An 18577-nucleotide genomic window follows, 5' to 3' on the forward strand; every position below is an offset into this window, starting at 1 on the left:
GCCTTCTCTTCGACTTCCTGGAGAACTCGGTAAAATTTTCACTTCATATTTATATTCCCTTTGCATTTTATACAGTTACTGCTTGAGAGAGGAACAACTGTATTTGAACTGCTTGCTAATTACTTCTGAATCTGAACATGGAAGGGGAGAAGAGATGCCTTAGCTTTTAGATAAATTAATCCTACAGGCAAAAGATCAGGCATTCTTCATTTCTAATGATTAAGTTAACCCAGGCCAGCAAGAATTGATGCCTAAATCTAGAATGCACCAGCATCTATTTGAGATGGGCAAACACTTCGATACTGACACAGTGCTTCCATTTTCAAAGGTTCCAAAGGCAGTATCCCAGATACGGTGTCACTTTGTATAATAAAGCCCAGATGAAGTCAAATTTTTTAGTTGTATTAAGGGTGCCTACTGGATGGTTTCCCTGTTATCCACAGCACAGGTATAGCTTAGATCATGGCACCTGCTCTACACTAACCTAGTGAAATCACATGTGGGCAAGAGGGCAGGTCATTTTCCACAGCCCATTTCATCCTTGGCTTCACTGAGATCTCCAGTCATGATCAGGTGTGTGATGTATTCACCTGTCCACTAGGAATGAGATTGAAAGCATTTCATTTCACAGGTCACTGAACAGCCATTGGCTGTTAACTTCTGGTCAGTACAGCCATGAACGATTTCAATAGGCAGACCAGGACAAGGGGTTTTAACCCTATTGCTAAATCATCTGTACTATCCAGTCCTACCCCACCACTTTTACACCACAGATACAACCATTCGCAGTGGATTTTAAGTTTATTTGGCCTAAAAAAAGTACAAAGTAATTTAAAAACAAATGCTGGCTTTCATTTTCAGCTTCCGCAAGAACAGAGAGTAAGTTCACTGAATTCAGAATTTACTATATACACGAGGTTCAAGTATGCAGATAGCAGCTGGCCTTAATCACAGCAACCTCATACTTCCAGAATCAAGGCTGTAATTGCAGCCCAGTAAAATCCTCCATTTAACTTTCTGCAGGAGCAGCCGTCTTCTGACAGAGCCTGGCAAGCAGTCCAGCCATCTGCAAGAGAGAATTCACCCCTTCTGCTACCTTCATGTGAGTATATCCAATTTCCTGGCAATAAAAATATTAGGAGTCAAACTTCAGCTTTTTCTGTTCCTTTGTCTACATTTCTACAGCAAAGGGAGGCAGTTTTAGTGGAAGACTGACTTGTACTTTTTCCCCCAGCAGCAAGAGTAGTTTGTCTTGTCTACTTTGTCCTGTGATTGTACACGTTGTACAGAGTCCCCAGACATTATTCTATATGGTGTATATGTAATTTGTTAGCTTGCCCGTCAGCTCAAAAAATGCTGGCCTCAAGCTCCCTGAGCTGAAGGAAAAATTAAGTTGTCAACAAGAGTAGGGCTTGTTTCTTCTTGAAGCCAGCCACGCTAGGGCAATACAGCGACTTTCAGATAGATCAGGTCAAATCTGGCTCTTTGGTGCATGCATATCGCTCCCATTTTCCTTCAAGGAAGCACTATGCCTGTGTCTGAGGGCAGGATTCCAATACATACAATGATTATCACGTGTCAAATCAGAACTCAATGCCATTTAACCTTTAGTAAGCTACTGAAATAACCCAGACTTGATGACCACCTGGCCATACTGCAAAAAACATTTATTTGACAGAGTTTTAGGGGAAATAAGAGCGTATGTTCCAGGGCCAAGGGCTGAAATGGTTATTTGAAGCTTTGATTTAGTGGCTGGTTGAGTTTATTCATTATTTGAATAGGATTATATTATGGCTAAGTCTAATTAAATGATATGGCACCTTGATCTTGCATAGGTGTTTATTGTTAAAGTGTAAATAAACTCACCATTCTTACAACCGTGGGAGGGGAAACACAGTGAGAGGTTTGAACTAGCAAATCTTGGAGAACAAACTGAGGCTGCTCCTTTAGTAGGACTTTTTTTTAAAGACTAATGTGATAACGAGGCTGCCACTAACCTTGATGAACTCCAATTTCAGATACTCCGGCATTTGGAAGGTTTTACACACTCTGAAGATATTGCCAACTATATCTTCTGGTGAGTAGCCAAGCCGCCACAAGTGGGCAAGAATCTGTGCAGGAGAAAACAAATGTGAATTTCACTGGGGGGAAAAAAAAAGTTGTGGCTCAAGTTTGTATTCATTCTTGTTTACCAATCACTTCCCACATAGTGAAACTGCATATAGTTCTTTAATGTTAAAGCAACAGATAATCTCCATGCTGTGCTAGCAAGAAGTTTTGTGCCAAAGTGACACTCCATTTGTACTTGTTTTGGTCGTTACTTTTTTTCACCTTAGACATAATTATATCTGAGGCAAGCCGCAAATTTCGGGAGCCAGTATCAATGGTCTCCCATTTATAAACTAATAAATTGGTATTTTATTGCCATATTTAGCATCTTTTACCAGAACACTGAGACTGACCAACAACAAGTTTCCTGTTTAGTGATATGAGAGCAAATATTTGCTCCTGGTGCTGCTACTGTCCTAATACTCATATCAAGTATTGTTACACAGTAGCTACATCTGCCACCATAAGGTAAACAGTCTATATTAAAATCCCTCAAATTCACTGGTACCCTTCCTGGTGCCATTAGAATAATCCAGGTTTGGGATTGAGCTGTTTCAGAGGCCAGCAGAGAACAGACATGTTATTTAGACCAAAACCTTTCCCCCCCCAGCCATATTACAAAGTAGTATTGGTGGGATTCTGTAATGAACACACATTTTCCTTTGCAAGTAGAAACACCATGACTGTCTGACAACTAAAAGCAGAGAGGTATAAATTAAAAATGGCACCAAAGAGGGGGGGGGGGGGAAGACCCTCACGTGGATGCCAGAAGGGCTATTTAGAGTAAAACTTCAGAACCCTATTAATTTTCTCCAGTAAATAATTCACATAATTATGAATGAGTTGCAAGTGAAGACTGAAAGCAAGGATAGTGCTTAAGATGTATGTTTTGTTTATCTTAGCAACAGATTTTTTCCATTTATCAAAATACACCAGGAACGGTTCTGTAGTATGTTCTTTTAAAATACAGGTAGCGATACTAGCCCTTACCTTGTCTTGCCTACTACATTTTTGAGAAGTGGAGTTGCAGCTATTTGTGTGTGAATTAAAGTGTGTCACTTAATGTGGTGTCACGTGTATTCAGACATTTAGATCCAGTCAATCACAAAGATGCCTCAGTGTAGAAATATACATGCTATCGGGATTTCTACATATTAAGATCCCTCCCTCCCTTACATGAAAAATGTTTATATTCATGAATTTATCTGCATTTGTATAGTTTTACCTTTGATTTGGATGGAAAGTAAGGCAAACTAAAGTCTTTTGAAAAGCAAGCAGTCTGTTGAGAAAGTGCCCGAAAAGACTAAAATACACACCTTGTATGCTTCATCAATATTTGCATTCACACAGTGCTGTATCATTTCCTTCACTAGCAGAGGGTGTGGCTCATCGCACACCTACACCAAAGAGAAATTTGAATTTTAGGAGACATCAATGCACATATTCCCTCCTGCACTCAAATACCCTGAATAATTTTCAGTCTTCTATACAGTTGAAATGCTATATCTGACAGAGCCCTATAATATAGGTTATTCACCACACATTTTATTTAAGTGACTAACTTAACTGGTAATGTAATTAACCAACATTAACTCAGACTTTATACCACTGAGTACAAAGCACCCAACATACTGACATTAACAGTTACTATCACTGAATTTCACAGCAGTCCTATTAAGATGTTATACAAACAATGGGTCTGAGCTGTGTCAGTTTACATTCAGACGCATTCTTTCTCCAGCATTAAAGGGAGAACCTCTTACTTTGACAATCTTTTCAAAAGGTGCATGCATCTCTTATGTTTAATGTAGCAATCTTGTTCAAGACATAATACTGTTTGGGAACTGACAAACCAATGTCAAACTTTTCATGTCCTGATCAATGTCTGATATACTTGAAGTCTGGCAGCTCAACTATTTTTAGTGTGGGAACAATGCCAGATACTGAAAACTAGGAAGAAAACATGTTATGTACGTTCCCATTACAGTACAAATACTGAGCAATCACATCTTGCTAGAAGAACTTTTACTAACCTTAAATACATTCTCACTGTTAATAAAGCCAAATCCAGAATATGTGGACTGCAAGTTGTTTAATGCCTGTAAAGAGTAAAATTAACATTTCTATTACTATCTGAAAAGCTCTACCTCTGGTTCCCCTCCTCAGTCAAGCACAGCATTTTTTTTTTTTTTTGGAACTGCTGCCATATCAACCATTCCCATGAATCAATAGCACAAACTCTAAAAGCTGTGCAGACTTTACTTCCTCCAGCTACAGATCAGCATTCAATTTCCACTGATGCAGGGTCTAGTGACTAACCATTTCAGAATTCAGCAAAACCATACAGTGTAGTTCCTGGAGTACTGCAGATTATGTCGTCTCCCCTTTACTTCCCACAACCCAGGCTTTGTACTTCAGTAAGAAGGCCTCTTTTGCTGGGTTTGTTTTAATACCTGTCTCATATCTCCTTGTGCTGTGAAGATAATGGCTTCCAGTCCATCATCTGTGTATTGTACATTCTCTTTCTCAACAATTTTCATTAACCTTGCAAGGATCTGAGCATCTGTCAGCTTGGTGTAGCGCAGCACAGCACAGCGAGACTGGATGGGCTCTGGAGGGAGAGAGAGAGAGATTTGCAGGAGGAACATCTTGCTCTCTTCTTAAAATATCCATCCAAGATTGTTTTTTCAGCTTGGGAGAAGGCATCTGTGAAATTTCTGCTTCACTCTTTAATCTGATTTCCTTTTATATGGAAAAGTTTCACTGGCAAAGCCCATTCTGAGGGTATGTCTACAATGCACATTACTTGTGCAGCGGACCTATACTGCACCCCCACCTACCTCAGAGTTAGTATATTTAGCAGTATAGATGGATTTTTAGTCCTGTAGCACGAGCCCAAGTCAGTTGGCCTGTGATCTGAGACTTGAAGCTGCAGAGTTGTTGTTTTTTTGCAGTGTAGACATACCCTTAGATTCTGGCCACAGAGCTCTTCAACTGAGACCAAAGGCCAGGTCTCTGGCAAGCTAATATGAAGGCCAAATTTGGTTCTGAAATGTAACTGACTGTGTGTTCACCCCATACCAGCCTTGACAGGGTTAATGAGGCAGAAAAAGGGGCCAATTAACTGGCTAGGGTACACCTGAGGGGAATTAGGCTGGATAAGCACACATTCTCTTCTGGCCAGAAATAAAGCTCAGCTGAGAAGGAACTGGTGAGGCTATGAAAAAGTCAGGAAGCTGGCAGCAGAGAGGGGCTGCAGCATAGAGGCAGGCAATCACTCTCTAGCTGTTGAGAGGGAAAGGAGGAAACCAGGGCGAGAATAGCTTCCTTGGGGCTTCATGTACCTAGAGAGTGGAAAAAGAGGCTGATTAGAGGCAAAGTAAGAACAGCCCAGGGAAACAGTAGCAAGGTTTGGAACTGTGCAGATGTTGGCTGCTGGTTGCAGGATCCCTGGGCTGGAACCTGGAGAAGTGGGCAGGCCTGGGTTCCCTACCAGCCACTGGGGAAGTGGCACAGACCAGGCAGTGGAGCTGAAGATTGCCAAGGACAGTTGTCCAGTGGGACTTTGATACCCCGGAAGGGGAGGACTCCAGCAACCTGGCTGAAGGGCCAAGTCACGGAGAGAGAGGTGGTAGGGTGTGTGAACAAGCAGCAGAAGGGGGCATCAGACTGGGAGGAGCTAACCTCCAGAGCAGTGAGGAGGAGGTGCCCTAATAGTGAGTGAACCCTGTGACAGTGTCCACAATAAAAAACACCCTTGTTTTATCAATCTAGACTTTTAACTGCCCCTAAGAACAGAACAATCTGACAGCACCTTGTATAGTCCACCATGCAACAGTAGCTAACATAATCTTGCATCTTTAAGTATATTTACAGGGAGCCGAACAATGGGATAAAACATTTTACTTAGATCATCTAACTTCTGACATAGCTTGTATTCGTCTGTGCTAAGTTTTCTCCTCCTTAACTGAGACTAGCTGGTCAGAGAGTTTACTCCAGTGGAACTTTTGTGAGTACGGGTGCTTATAGGTAGCTAGATTTTTCAAGGGGAGTGATGAGCACCTACACCTTCTTGTAGTGTGCAGATGGATGCTCATCCATCTATGAAAATCAGGTCACCTTTATTTAAACTTGAAAAGTTTGGCTTTACTGAACTTATCAAGATTTGCCTCAACCTCCAAAGTCTTCTACAAAGAAAGTGCAAGCAAAGGCAGACAATTAAAGAAAGTTTACCCTACAGCTATACTTAAGAGACTTTGGGAGCTCTAATCTTGGGGCCCTACCATCACATACTATAACAGCGGCAGGAAGCTAACTGTAAACATGGAAGATGTGTAACAAATGTGTATACAGAGCCTAGCAGTTTTCTTTTACCTATGATTTTATCTGAGGCATTGCATGCAAGTGCAAAGCGAGTTGTTTTGGAATAAATCTCCATTGTTCTTCGCAATGCTTGCTGTGCTCCATCAGTCATGCTGGGGGGGCGAAAGAAAAAAAAGTTAGGTTGGCTTTTGCCCTTCACTATCTAACATCCAGCTGCAGTTTAATAAATGTTTATACCGCCTTTAGAGTTTCTATTTATATTAGCTACTGCCTTGTGAATTATTTGGCTAGGCAACTAGGAAGCTAAGTAGCTATATCCAGAAACTTACAGGAACAAGTCACCCCCCCAATACATACCATCTCTGAATATTCTATAAATATTACACAATTAAAACCAAGCCATCAAAATTTGAAAGAATGATCTCTAGCTGTAGATGCACATGTAGTAATCTTCCAATAAACCCCCCTTTCATCCAGCAAAGCTAAAATAGAACTATCTACTACAGGACTACGTATGCTATATCAGCCACCCCTTTTTCAAATGAGAGCTTAGAAATAGCCAGTAAATTGGATGCTATTTTACTTCTCATCAAATCCTAGAGTGCTTCTCTCAGATACTAAACATTTCTGAAATGCAGCAGCCTCTGTTGGAAGAGAGTCTGATAAGAGTGCTGTTAAATGGACATATATTCACAACTAAATTACTTGTGAGAGGCTAGCAAAATACCCCAAACTTGAAATTGGTTTATAATAGAAGCTTTGCATTTTATGCAAGTTATTCAGAACATGGAGGCAGAACACTTCTGAGGGGTTATTTGTGATCAAAAGAAACACAGTTTACCTGTCTGCTTCATCCAGGATGATTATCTTATGCCGACCTTTGGGAAGTGTGACCTTCTGCTGAGCAAACATTTTGATTTTGTTTCTCACAACATCAATGCCCCTGAAACAATAATCTTATTCAATGATCACTCAGACCAGTTTGTATTTCACATCAATTTAAAGAAAAGTGCAACAAATTACATTTCATTAACACAAAATGGACACTATTTACATTTGAGGGGAACTGTAAATAGTTTTGGGGAAAATAAGAGCAAACATTTCATTATCCTGCAATGTTCAGTTTAGAATTACAAAATTTAGTGTTCTACAGTTACTCAGTAACTGAAGTTAACAATAAAAACAGAACAAATACTTACACTCTTCCAGGATCTTCCAGCAAAGGTACTTAAAGCCTGAAAGTAATCAGTAGTGTGGCAAGCCCTTATGCACAAAGCAAGCCTTAAAACACCCTTGTGAACCAGGGAAATGACATAGGGACAAATTAAGTGACTTACTTAAGATCAAAAATGAAGTCTCTAACAAAAATCAGGAATATAACCCAGTTGTCCTGCCCATAAGCTTTCACCACAAAGCAATCTTTAGTATTTGAATATCAAGGGGTAGCCGTGTGAGTCTGTATCCACAAAACCAACACCAGACTCCTTGTTGTTTTAGTATTTGAGGTTCTACCACCTATACACCTAAACTCAAATAATCTTTCCTATGTCACAAAATAAAATTATTTTCCTTTCAATGTTAATGGGAACTTTATGAACACAACAGATTGAAGAGAGCTCTTTAGGATAAATTTGAGAAGTTATGGACAGAAATTACAGGTTACATAGGACCTAATAATCTGCATATGTTTTACAATTCCATTCCATTCATACCTATGACATTCCCAAAACAGGAAGTGGAAAATGTCTACAAGAGACCTTAAAACATCTAAGATCACCTAAGTCTTTTGTGGGGGGAGGGAGGCGGGAAGAGACTAAGAAGCAAATATTGGCAATCTTACTAGCATTAATCTAACAAGCATAGTAGATTTCAAGTAAAAAACTTTTGAAGTTTGTTGTGTTTCTTCCTTAATTTGAAACTTAGTTATGGAGTTCTCATACACACCTGTCATTTGAAGCATTCAGCTCCAGAACAGCATCCTTTAATGCAGGACCAAGCAGTGCACGAGCCAAACATAAGATACTGGTTGTTTTACCAGTTCCTGGAGGACCCTATGAATACAATGAGTTTTAAGTATTATACCATTAAAGTGAGTTGCACTCTCTAGCTACTGTGTTCTGAGAGTAGTAACAAAAAACACAGGAATTCCTATACAGACTCTCATGAGAAGTCCATGTAGTCGAATATCCTGCTTCCAACAGTACTAGATGCTTCAGAAAAGAGTACAAGAAACCTTGCAGTTATGGGACAAAACCCAACCCCCTGGAGCATGAGGGTGTGTGTATCTGGGACAATTATGGATTAAACAAACATACTGATCTTGGCTATACAATTAAGGTCTCCCTTACCAACAGACTCACAGACCAATGCAACTCTAGAGAGAGCCTGTTTACCATCCTGAACCGACACCGCCAATAGAGAACAAAAGTACAGCAAGAAGAAATATGGTGCAGCACAAAAATACTTACGGCAATTATAATATTTGGTACATTTCCCTCCCTTGCAAAAACCTAGGGGAAAAAATGAGTGATTACTTTGCCAGAAAATTGGAGAGTAATTCCTACATACTACCATTTTTCATAATTGGAATTAAGCTCCTCATTCACTTCCTCCCCTCTTAATTTTTACCCCACCTTATTTTCATATTTCTTACTTGAAAGATATTTCTTTATTTACTCTCTCTCAATGGACCCCTTTCTGTTTGTGGAAGATACAAACTTTTGAGCTTCACAGAGCTCTTCTTCAGGTCCCTTCCTTACTTCAGGTTTCCTCACTTGATCCTTTTGTATTAATCTTTTGTGTGCAGAGTCCTGTCATACTTAAAATGGTTCATCTAACCTGAGGTTTTTAGTATCCTTGCATTTTCCTTCCATCCATTTAAAAACCAACAACATTGTGATAAGTCACTAGCAAATCTGGGAATTAAACTCCAGAATACTGACTACCAGTCCCACATTCTAACCATTAAACAACACTTCCTCTTAGAGTAACCCCCAAGGAGGCTGTTAAAATGGTCATTCCAAATTTCAAGTACACACACACACACGACAGAATAGTGCAATTTAAATAAGTTGAGTATGTTTATGTATACAAAACTGAGTATAACTTTGTATAACCACAACATCAGTGAATATTTCTGTTACAAACTACAGTAGTTTGTCAGGATGGCTACAATGAAAATATTTTTCACCTGACTTAAAACTCTAGAAAAACAACAAATATATCTGTAAGAAGATATAACAAAGTCAGCTGTAATGCAAACTATGTTTAGTGCAGGGCCGCCCAGAGGGGGGGGCAAGAGGGGCAATTTGCCCCAGGCCCCGAGCCCCACAGGGGCCCCCACGAGAGTTTTTCGGGGCCCCTGGAGCTGGGTCCCTCACTCGCTCCGGGGGCCCCGGAAAACTCTTGCGGGGCTGGGCGCAGGAACTCCTTCGCTCCCGGTCCTCGCCGGCAGGGGGTCCTTCCGCCCCGGAGCGGAAGGACCCCCCGCCGGCGAATTACCGCCGAAGACGGAGCGGGACCCGCCGCCGAAGTTCAGCTCGGTCTTCGGCGGTAATTCGGCGGCGGGGGGCCGTTCCGTTCCGGGACCCACCGCCGAAGTGCCCCCCCGACCCGGGGCGGGGACCCCCTCCGCCGAATTACCGCCGAAGACCGGGCTGCGCTTCGGCGGCGGGTCCCGCTTCGGCGGTAATTCGGCGGCGGAGGGCCCCGCCGCGGGTCTTCGGGGCACTTCAGCGGCGGGTCCCGGAACGGAAGGGCCCCCCGCTGCCGAAGACCCCGGGCCCCCGGAATCCTCTGGGCGGCCCTGGTTTAGTGATGATTACAATTAACATGCAGGGCACTAATTTAATTATCTGAACCACATCAAAACTAGACAAATTGATAGTAAGTTTAAATGAATAAACTCAGGCCCCGATTCAGGAAAGCATACTTACTGAAAAGGACAACACTCGAGCACATGCTTTACTCTTAGGTTCAGGCTTAAATCCCATTGAAGGAAAAAACATTTGTTTAAAGTTCTTTCCTGAATAGAGAATAAACTTGGCTTAAATGTTTTCCTGAATTGGAGCTTTAAACAGAATGGTATAGTAAAACAATATATACAAGACAACAATTTGTTTTTGTTATAAAAGAAGCCAACTACATACTTCCAGTCTGCTCACAGTGTCTTCATTCCCAACTATTTCAGATAGCTTCATAGGTCTGTATTTTTCAACCCTATTTAAAAATAAATCCCAAAACATTAGACATATCTAATTTAGATCATGTTTTACACTAATCAAAACAGATTCAATTAGTATAAAATAATTGGAAGTGTTTGAAGTCAACGTCTAAATTTCTTGAGGATTTTTGACATCTTCAAAAGGAAACTTACATACAGATTGCTCATGTGATTAAGCACAAACATTCAATAAATATTTAAAATATGTCACTATATTATAACACAGCCATTTGATAATCTTCAGGTGCTGCTAAATGCAAAGGGAGGGGATGCTGATCCTTTGACTGTATTCCTTCATGGTAATTTATTTTACCAAATGACTTTTTTTTTTGTAAACAATCAGATTATAATGATGAAATAAAGGACAAAGAAGGATGATGAGAAATTTATTTAACTGATTTGCATACATGACAGTTAGGCAACTAATAGCATAAGGCTGAACTGCTGCACTGAACACTATCAATTGCAGGATTAGGGTTTACACCCTTCCGATAATAAAAAAAATGCTGGATTCTAAATAAACATTATATACAAATGCAAGGTGGCCTGTAATCCCATGCTGGGTAACAATCTAATTACTATTTCCCCACACCCGTTTTCATACTTACTTGGGCCCTGATCCTACAAATGATTGCATTTGGGCAGACTGCTGCACCTGCAAAGAGCCCCGCTGAAGTCAATGGAACTCTGCACAGACCCTGCATAGCCATGTGTAGGATCAGGGCCATATGAGCATGTCCTCATTTTGCCTAGTTTATACCACGAGCAAGACACCATACTCTGCAAACAGAACTCAGTATAAATATCTAGTAAATCGTTTCGGTTCTACAGTCATGCAGAATGACGGCAGTGTTTAATGGTCTCTTACACTTATAGGGCTCTCCTCCTCCTAAAGGATTCCAAACCATCTGCTAACTTAGAAGAGCACCTTCAGCTTAGAACAAACAAATCCCAAGGCCCTCACACTAAGTATTTAAAAAAATTATTACTGCCGCAAGTATAGATTAAGTATCAGAGGGGTAGCCATGTTAGTCTGGATCTGTAAAAGCAGCAGAGTCCTGTGGCACCTTATAGACTAACAGACGTATTGGAGCATGAGCTTTCGTGGGTGAACACCCACTTCGTCGGATGCAAGTATAGATTGTTAGAGTAGAAAAACATTAGAGATTCTTATTTTTCAGTTTGTTTACTTTGTGCATATGACAGCACACTGTCAATTTCAGTTTACCCTCTTTATTGTCATGATTTGTATTACAGTAATACCTAGAGGCCTAACTGAGTTCAGGGTCCCATTGTGTTAGGCCCTGTACTAACACCCAGTAAGAGACAGTGCCTGCCCCAGAGAGTTTAAAATGTAATCACAGGCAGAGAGATTAAGTGACTTGTTCAGGTCAGGGCAGTGCCTAAGTCTTCTGACACCCAATTCAGTGACCTATCCACTAGACCACACTGCTGTCTGTTGTGCTATTTGGATGTTTGTTTGTTTTTCACAAAACAGAGCCGTTTAAAAACTGCAGGCCACAAAAACTGGCAAAGGGATACACGGGCAGGTGTAGTACCTGAAACTTTTAATTATTTATCAAACTGACTAGATTTTGAGTTGATGATGTCCTGGCCAAAGCTACATCCGCTCGCTGTGCAGCAATGCTGGGGCTAGCTGCCGCCCCCCACCCCAGAGCCAGCTGCATGGCCGGGAGGTTGTGCAGGCCGCGGGGCACCCCCAGAGCACAGTAGGGCGATGGGCGCTAAGGAAGAGTTACATGACATTGAGCGTGATGGGGCCGCCCCAGCCGGCCCCAGATGCTGGCAGAGCTGCACCCCCAGGTAAGGGGACCCCCAGGGCAACCCCCCCATCAACAGCTGATCTGCCTCCCTCCCTCCTTACTGCAGCTGGGGACCCCCCAGTTCCCTCAAGGGGCCCCAGCTGCCAGGAGACCCCAGCCCCCCAGAGTCCCCCCTCCAACAGCCCCAGGCCCGCCCCGCAGCCCCCGCGCAATCCCCCCCCAGTCTCTCCCCTTCACTGGCCCCGCCCGGGCCCGCTCTCACCAGGGCAGCTCGTAGTGGCCGCTGCCGGAGGCCGCTCCCCGCTTCTCCCCGTCTCGCGGCCCAGGCCGCTCAGCCTCCGCCATCTCCGCTTCCATGTCGGCCCCGGCCGCGGCCGCCTCCTTCCCGCCAGCCGGGCGGTAGCGCCGCCCCCTCGCCCGCCACAGCCGCGCCGCGGCGCCAGGGGCCACCTTAAAAGAGGCGGCGCCCGGCCGGGGCTGCGCGGCCTCCTGCCCGGGTCTCCATGGCAGCCTTAAGGGGGCTCCGTGTTCACTCCCCCCCCCCCCGGTCCCGGCTCGGGGACTCCTGGATACCTCATGGGGGACCGGAGGGACAGAGCACGGGGTGGGGAGCCAGGACTCCTGGGTCCTATTTTCCACCACAGAGGGACTGGGAGCCAGGACTCCTGGGTTCTGTTTCCACTGGGAGCCAGGACTCCTGGGTCCTATTTTCCACCACAGAGGGACTGGGAGCCAGGACTCCTGGGTCCTATTTCCACTGGGAGCCAGGACTCCTGGGTCCTATTTTCCACCGCAGAAGGACTGGGAACCAGGACTCCTGGGTCCTAATTTCCATGGCAGAGGAACTGGGAGCCAGGACTCCTGGGTTCTGTTTCCACTGGGAGCCAGGGCTCCTGCGCTGTTTCCACCGCAGAGGGACTGGGAGCCAGGACTCCTGGGTTCTGTGCTCATGCCAGGGGCAGAGGACTGACAAGCTGGACTCCTAGATTCTGGTCTCACCCCTTAGGTGGGAGCATGAGCTAGGGGGTTGAGCTGGTGTTCCAGTAGTTGAGAGTTTTGGGTGCAGTACTGCTGCCTTTAGACAAATCAGAACAGTAGCATTTTGTATGAGTGTAAGTGGTGAGCCATGGCAGAGTCAGACACATTTTCATTGAAAAAAATTGGAAATAGAAGGCTTGATTCTGATTTTCTCCTGTTGTAAATAAGTAGCAACTCCACTCAAGGTCAATGGAATTAGACTGATGTAAAACTGGGGAGAAAAAATTGGGAATGTAATGTTCTCTTGTTTAGAAATTCGGAATTGGCTGTGATCGTTGAGGAGACTGATACCCACCTTTTAAAATTATATTTACAAGTCTCAGTAGTTAAACTTCATGCTCAGATCAGTGTTTTGTTGTGAGAAGAGTCAGCGAGCCCTATATTCTCAGCAGAAGTAGGATCTCTGTATAGCTTGATGTATCCCAGGTAAGGTAGCAACTGACCAAAAAAAAACAACAAATGTATGAGTCTGAATTATTGATTAAAATATAGAAAGAGAAGTGAGTTTGAGTGATATCACAGCTAAGAGATTGTGGATTCTGATGCAAGTCTGACACAGACTTACTGTGCAAGTCACTTTGGGTCAGATTTTCAAGGGCAGTAGATTAATAAACTTATTAAGGAAGCAATATATGGCTGACAGAGACAGGACAAGCCTCTCCTATTTATCTGTTTGTCAATCTTTTTTCAGTGTTTGTTCCCATTACTATTGATAACTGAATGCATAGTTCTAGATGACATGCATCCCACGAAGTGGGTATTCACCCACGAAAGCTCATGCTCCAATACGTCTGTTAGTCTATAAGGTGCCACAGGACTCTTTGCTGCTCTTGCGTAGTTCTAGTAATTTACTATGTACTCACTAGAATTAGGCTGTCAATGCATTTGTTTTATTTGTCTTTTGAGGGGTAGCTCATTAAACCACTTTGTAATGAGCCTACTCACTAGAGTGAGATAATGCAGATACATTGAACTGAGTGAGTGCTGCTGATCATAGCACTCCCACGGTACAAAACAGTGGATTGTGCTTTGGTTTCTTGCCAAGTTCAACAGGTGTTGCACTCTTAGGAGGTGCCAACCTTCAGATACGATAGAATTTCCTGGCCGGCATTCATTTTCCCATTATGTGTGCAGTATTGCTGCAAATTTGCACCCAAAGGCACTGTGGAAAATGTACAGAAGAACTGTTGCTGAGTGCATGATGACAGCTTGCATGATATCATTCCACTAGTGAAATGCAATTAACATATTTCTTTGGCGTACAGTGTTCTATAGTAGCCCTGTACTGCCTATATGCAGGCATCCAGGCTTCTGTTAAGAGCAGTAACCTCTTTCAGATCCACGGTGATCCAGTAGTTTGGTACCAGGGATGGCTTTGCCTTTGCCATAAAGGCAGAACAGGCACTCATTTAGGGCAGAAGAATGTTAAGGGTTGCTTGTAACTGTGGTGATTTGGGGCAGGTTGCAAAGCGGATTATTGCTAGGTTCCCTAGGACATCAGAACCCCTTGAACTGGACCTTTAAAAACTATAATTTCCCTGCCACAATTTCAACCATTGCTAAGCCGGCCTCTTAGGCTCCTGGACCAAATTCAGGGTACAATTCTATTCAGTTCAGTGTCAAAATGGCAGAACTTGTTTAATATGTTAATGAAGAAGCCTGGGGTAAAAAACATTAATGTAACAGGTAGAGCTGTAATTCAAGGTCCAGTTACAAGCAAACACCCTGAAGAAGGAAAAAAATAAGCAGCCATCAGCATCTAACCAGGATACTATAGAAAAAAGTATCATAATCAAAAAACTGGAAAAATAAAATATGTGAGAAAACACAATCCTAGGGAGCCTCAGTCATGGTCCTCAGGGAAGGGGTAGGTACAGTACGACCATGTCAGGTTCCCTGTCAGACCAGAAAATGGGTTATTGTTTCTAAAGGTTTTGGTTCCTTGTTTATCCATGTCCCTGCTTTGGAGGAGGATATGTTCTTGATGTCCTAACCAAACCCGCAAAGATCTGACTGCACAGTTCATGTGCAAATACAAGTAAAACCATATGGCATTTAATAATGGGAAGAAGCAAACCCGATCAACAATATCAACTCTTGCCCCTAGACACTCTTAGGAGCAGAAAGCCTCAGGCTTAGACCACATGGAACTACTGTGCTGTGAAAATATATTCACTGCAAATTCTTTCTGGGTGCTGTTGGACCCCATGATAATCATTAATCCTCTTTCTCTGGCAGGAGAGAAATTGCCCTTGTGACTGCTGTCTGTAAATTATAAGTACCAAGGAGATCCAGAAGGAAGAAAGGATATGGTATTGTCCATCCTATTAACCTGCAAACTGGGAAGAGGCCAGAAGATTATGGGTAGCAGAAGAAGGTAACTAAACTGTTCTCTGTTTATAATGACTGTTCTCTCTGAAGCTTTCACACTCCCCACCCGCACCCACTGCAAACATCAAACAAAGTAAAAAAACCTGCGTAATAGACGTCTCAAGGAATTGGTGATGGGTAATGAAGCTTTCAGTTCAGATTTTCAAAAGAGTTCTGCTTCCTTTTAGGTGCCTACATGAAGTAGCCAGATGTTCCAAAGTGCTCACCCAGCAGTTCCCATTATTTTCAATGGTAAGTAGAACCAACATGCAATCAAAATGTTGTGGTCCCTGGGACAGACTATACAATTGCTATACAGCCCACCTAACCTGAGACAGACTCTCCCTCCTAGCTCCATGGCCCAAGATAGATTCTTGTTACGCTCCTGCTTCTAAATCCTCAATCTTTATCTCAAGTGAACCAGGATAGCCCACTGGCCAGGCAGCTGTGCTGTTGCTTGCTACCCTGTCTCTAACACCATCCAGGACCAGCTCAGAGACTTGAAGAATTAGGCCATATAGTCCATCACTGGGTGTTTGTGCAGGAAGGTTCACAACAGTATAGCTTAATGTTAAGAATACCAAGCAATGGGAGCCTCCACTATTTCTCCCGGGAGATCATTCCACTTATGCTCTAAAATCCCGCAGAAGAGTTATTCTGTCCATAAGCAACCAGAAGTAGAGGTTGGTGAGGGGACACAAAGAGCCAAGAAACATCTGGATTTAGTTTAGTTTGAGGCTGGGACTAACACAGAGTGGCTGTGTATTTATACAAGGCCAAATGCTGAGATTATAAACTCCAGCACTAGGCATATTCAGGTGTATGCTCCCATGCAGCAAGCGGAAGACAAAGAAATGGAACATTTCTACCAAGAGCTGGAGGAGATGATGCAGAAGAAATACACCTATACAATTATCCAAGGGGACTTCAGTGCAATATTAGGTGGAAAGGAGAGTGAGAAAGAAAAGTACGTGGGGAAATTTGGTAAAGGTGTAAGATATGATCATGGAGCATGTCTGGTTGCATTCTTAGAGGCAAACCATCTCCACATAATGAACATGATATTTAAAAAAAAAAGTGTTGGCAGTGGATATGGAAAAGTCCAGATGGAGTCACACTGAATCAGATTGATTATATAATGACGGATACCAGAAGAATTTTTAACACTGTAGCGACAATAAGAGAATGAATCGTTTTCACAGGATCAGTCCATCGTAAGTTGCGTTCAAAACTATGTGTTGACAATATCTGTAAAGACTGAATTAAGAGAAGCCAGAAACCAAAGCACACATGGCATTTCAAGGAAGAGGCATTTGCACAGACAGTGAGTGAACTGGACGTCAAATATAAGGTCAACAAGGACATTGATGAGGACTACGAAGAGTTTATCTCTCAGATAATCTCAGCAGCTAAGAAGGCAAAGGCATTGAAAATGCTGGGACACGAGCAGGGGCTCAGCAAGGAAACTGTGAATCTGATGGCAAGGAGGGCATGCATGAAATTAGAAGGAAAAATGGGCGAAGAATATAGAACACTGTGCAAAGAAATTCGTGTGAAGATCAAAGAAGACTACGAAGACTATAGAAAGAAGAAATTGAGAGAACGAGAGTCTGAAGAAAGTAGAAAGAGATGTTAGGCTGAAACAGTTTATCCCAGCAGAGCTGAAAGATGAAAATGGTGAAAGGACATCGGAAAGGAGCAAGATGAATGAAATATGTAAAAAAATCTACAATGACCACTACTCCTCGTGTGTCAATGTCCAGCATACACTGTCAAGGCAGCAGGTTACATAAGAAGTTCCCGAAGTTATGTGGGAAGAAATTGAATACACAGTTCGTAACATAAAGAGAGGGAAGAGTCCGGGCGTGGATGATGTTTGGCCAGAATATCTCAAAACAGGGGAAGCTACTCTCTTCAAAGCGTTGGTGCAATGGTTCACTATCTACATCAATAGCAAGCATGTTTCAGATGCACGGAAGAAATAAAAAATAATACTATTGATGAAGAAAGATGATCCAGAAGAACTGAGCAACTACCATCCAATCACACTCCTCTCACCAGTGTATAAAGTCTTCACCTGCATCATACTCAATCGGATTAAGAAGGATCTTGAAATGCATGAAAGCAAAGAACAAGCTGGTTTCCGTTCAGGGTGTTCGACAATTGATCACATCCACTTAGTTTGACAGCTCATAGAATAATGCAAGGAATACAAAGTACTATTGTGTATTGCATTTGTCGACTACAAAAAAGCATTTGACTCGGTAGAGATTAACGCTGTACTCAACATGCTCAATGAAATCGGAATTAACCTGAGGTACATTCACCTGCTGGAAGAAATTAACCACAATTGTTCGACAGAGATAACATTATTCGATGTCTTCTGCATTATTACTATACGCAGAGCAGTCAGACAAGGCGACACAATCTCACTGAAGCTGTTTGCAGCAGTACTGGAGTCACTGTTCAAGAAATTGAACTGGGAAGAAGGAATCGGAATTGATGGAGAACAGTTAATGCATCTTCTCTTCGCCTACGACTGTGTAATACTGGCAAAAGACACAGCAGAACTGGAGAACAAATTGCATCAACTGCAAACACTTTTGGGTTGGAAGTGAACACATTGAAGACGAAGTGGATGTGGAATGAGCATTGTGCAGAAGGAATCATCATTGTAAATGTGAAAGAAATCGAGGAGGTCGACAAATCTATTTACCTGGGTCAGCAGCTG

General features: G+C 42.7%; 1 protein-coding gene across 1 annotated transcript; it reads right to left on the minus strand.

Annotated features, from left to right (window-relative positions):
• Positions 1 to 782: 782 nt before the first annotated feature.
• On the minus strand, positions 783 to 12956 carry RFC2 (replication factor C subunit 2). The gene is made up of 11 exons (XM_039507619.1): positions 12701 to 12956; positions 10581 to 10650; positions 8901 to 8942; positions 8377 to 8483; positions 7274 to 7375; positions 6484 to 6584; positions 4563 to 4720; positions 4143 to 4208; positions 3426 to 3506; positions 1998 to 2111; positions 783 to 1120 (listed from the first exon to the last, which is right to left on the minus strand). Exons 1-11 carry the CDS (start codon positions 12793 to 12795, stop codon positions 1010 to 1012), a joined length of 1047 nt encoding a protein of 348 aa, XP_039363553.1. The 5' UTR covers positions 12796 to 12956; the 3' UTR covers positions 783 to 1009.
• Between the last annotated feature and the right edge of the window lie 5621 nt (positions 12957 to 18577).

The sequence above is a fragment of the Mauremys reevesii genome, linkage group 20 (genome assembly GCF_016161935.1).
Source record: "Mauremys reevesii isolate NIE-2019 linkage group 20, ASM1616193v1, whole genome shotgun sequence".
Taxonomy (NCBI): domain Eukaryota; kingdom Metazoa; phylum Chordata; order Testudines; family Geoemydidae; genus Mauremys; species Mauremys reevesii.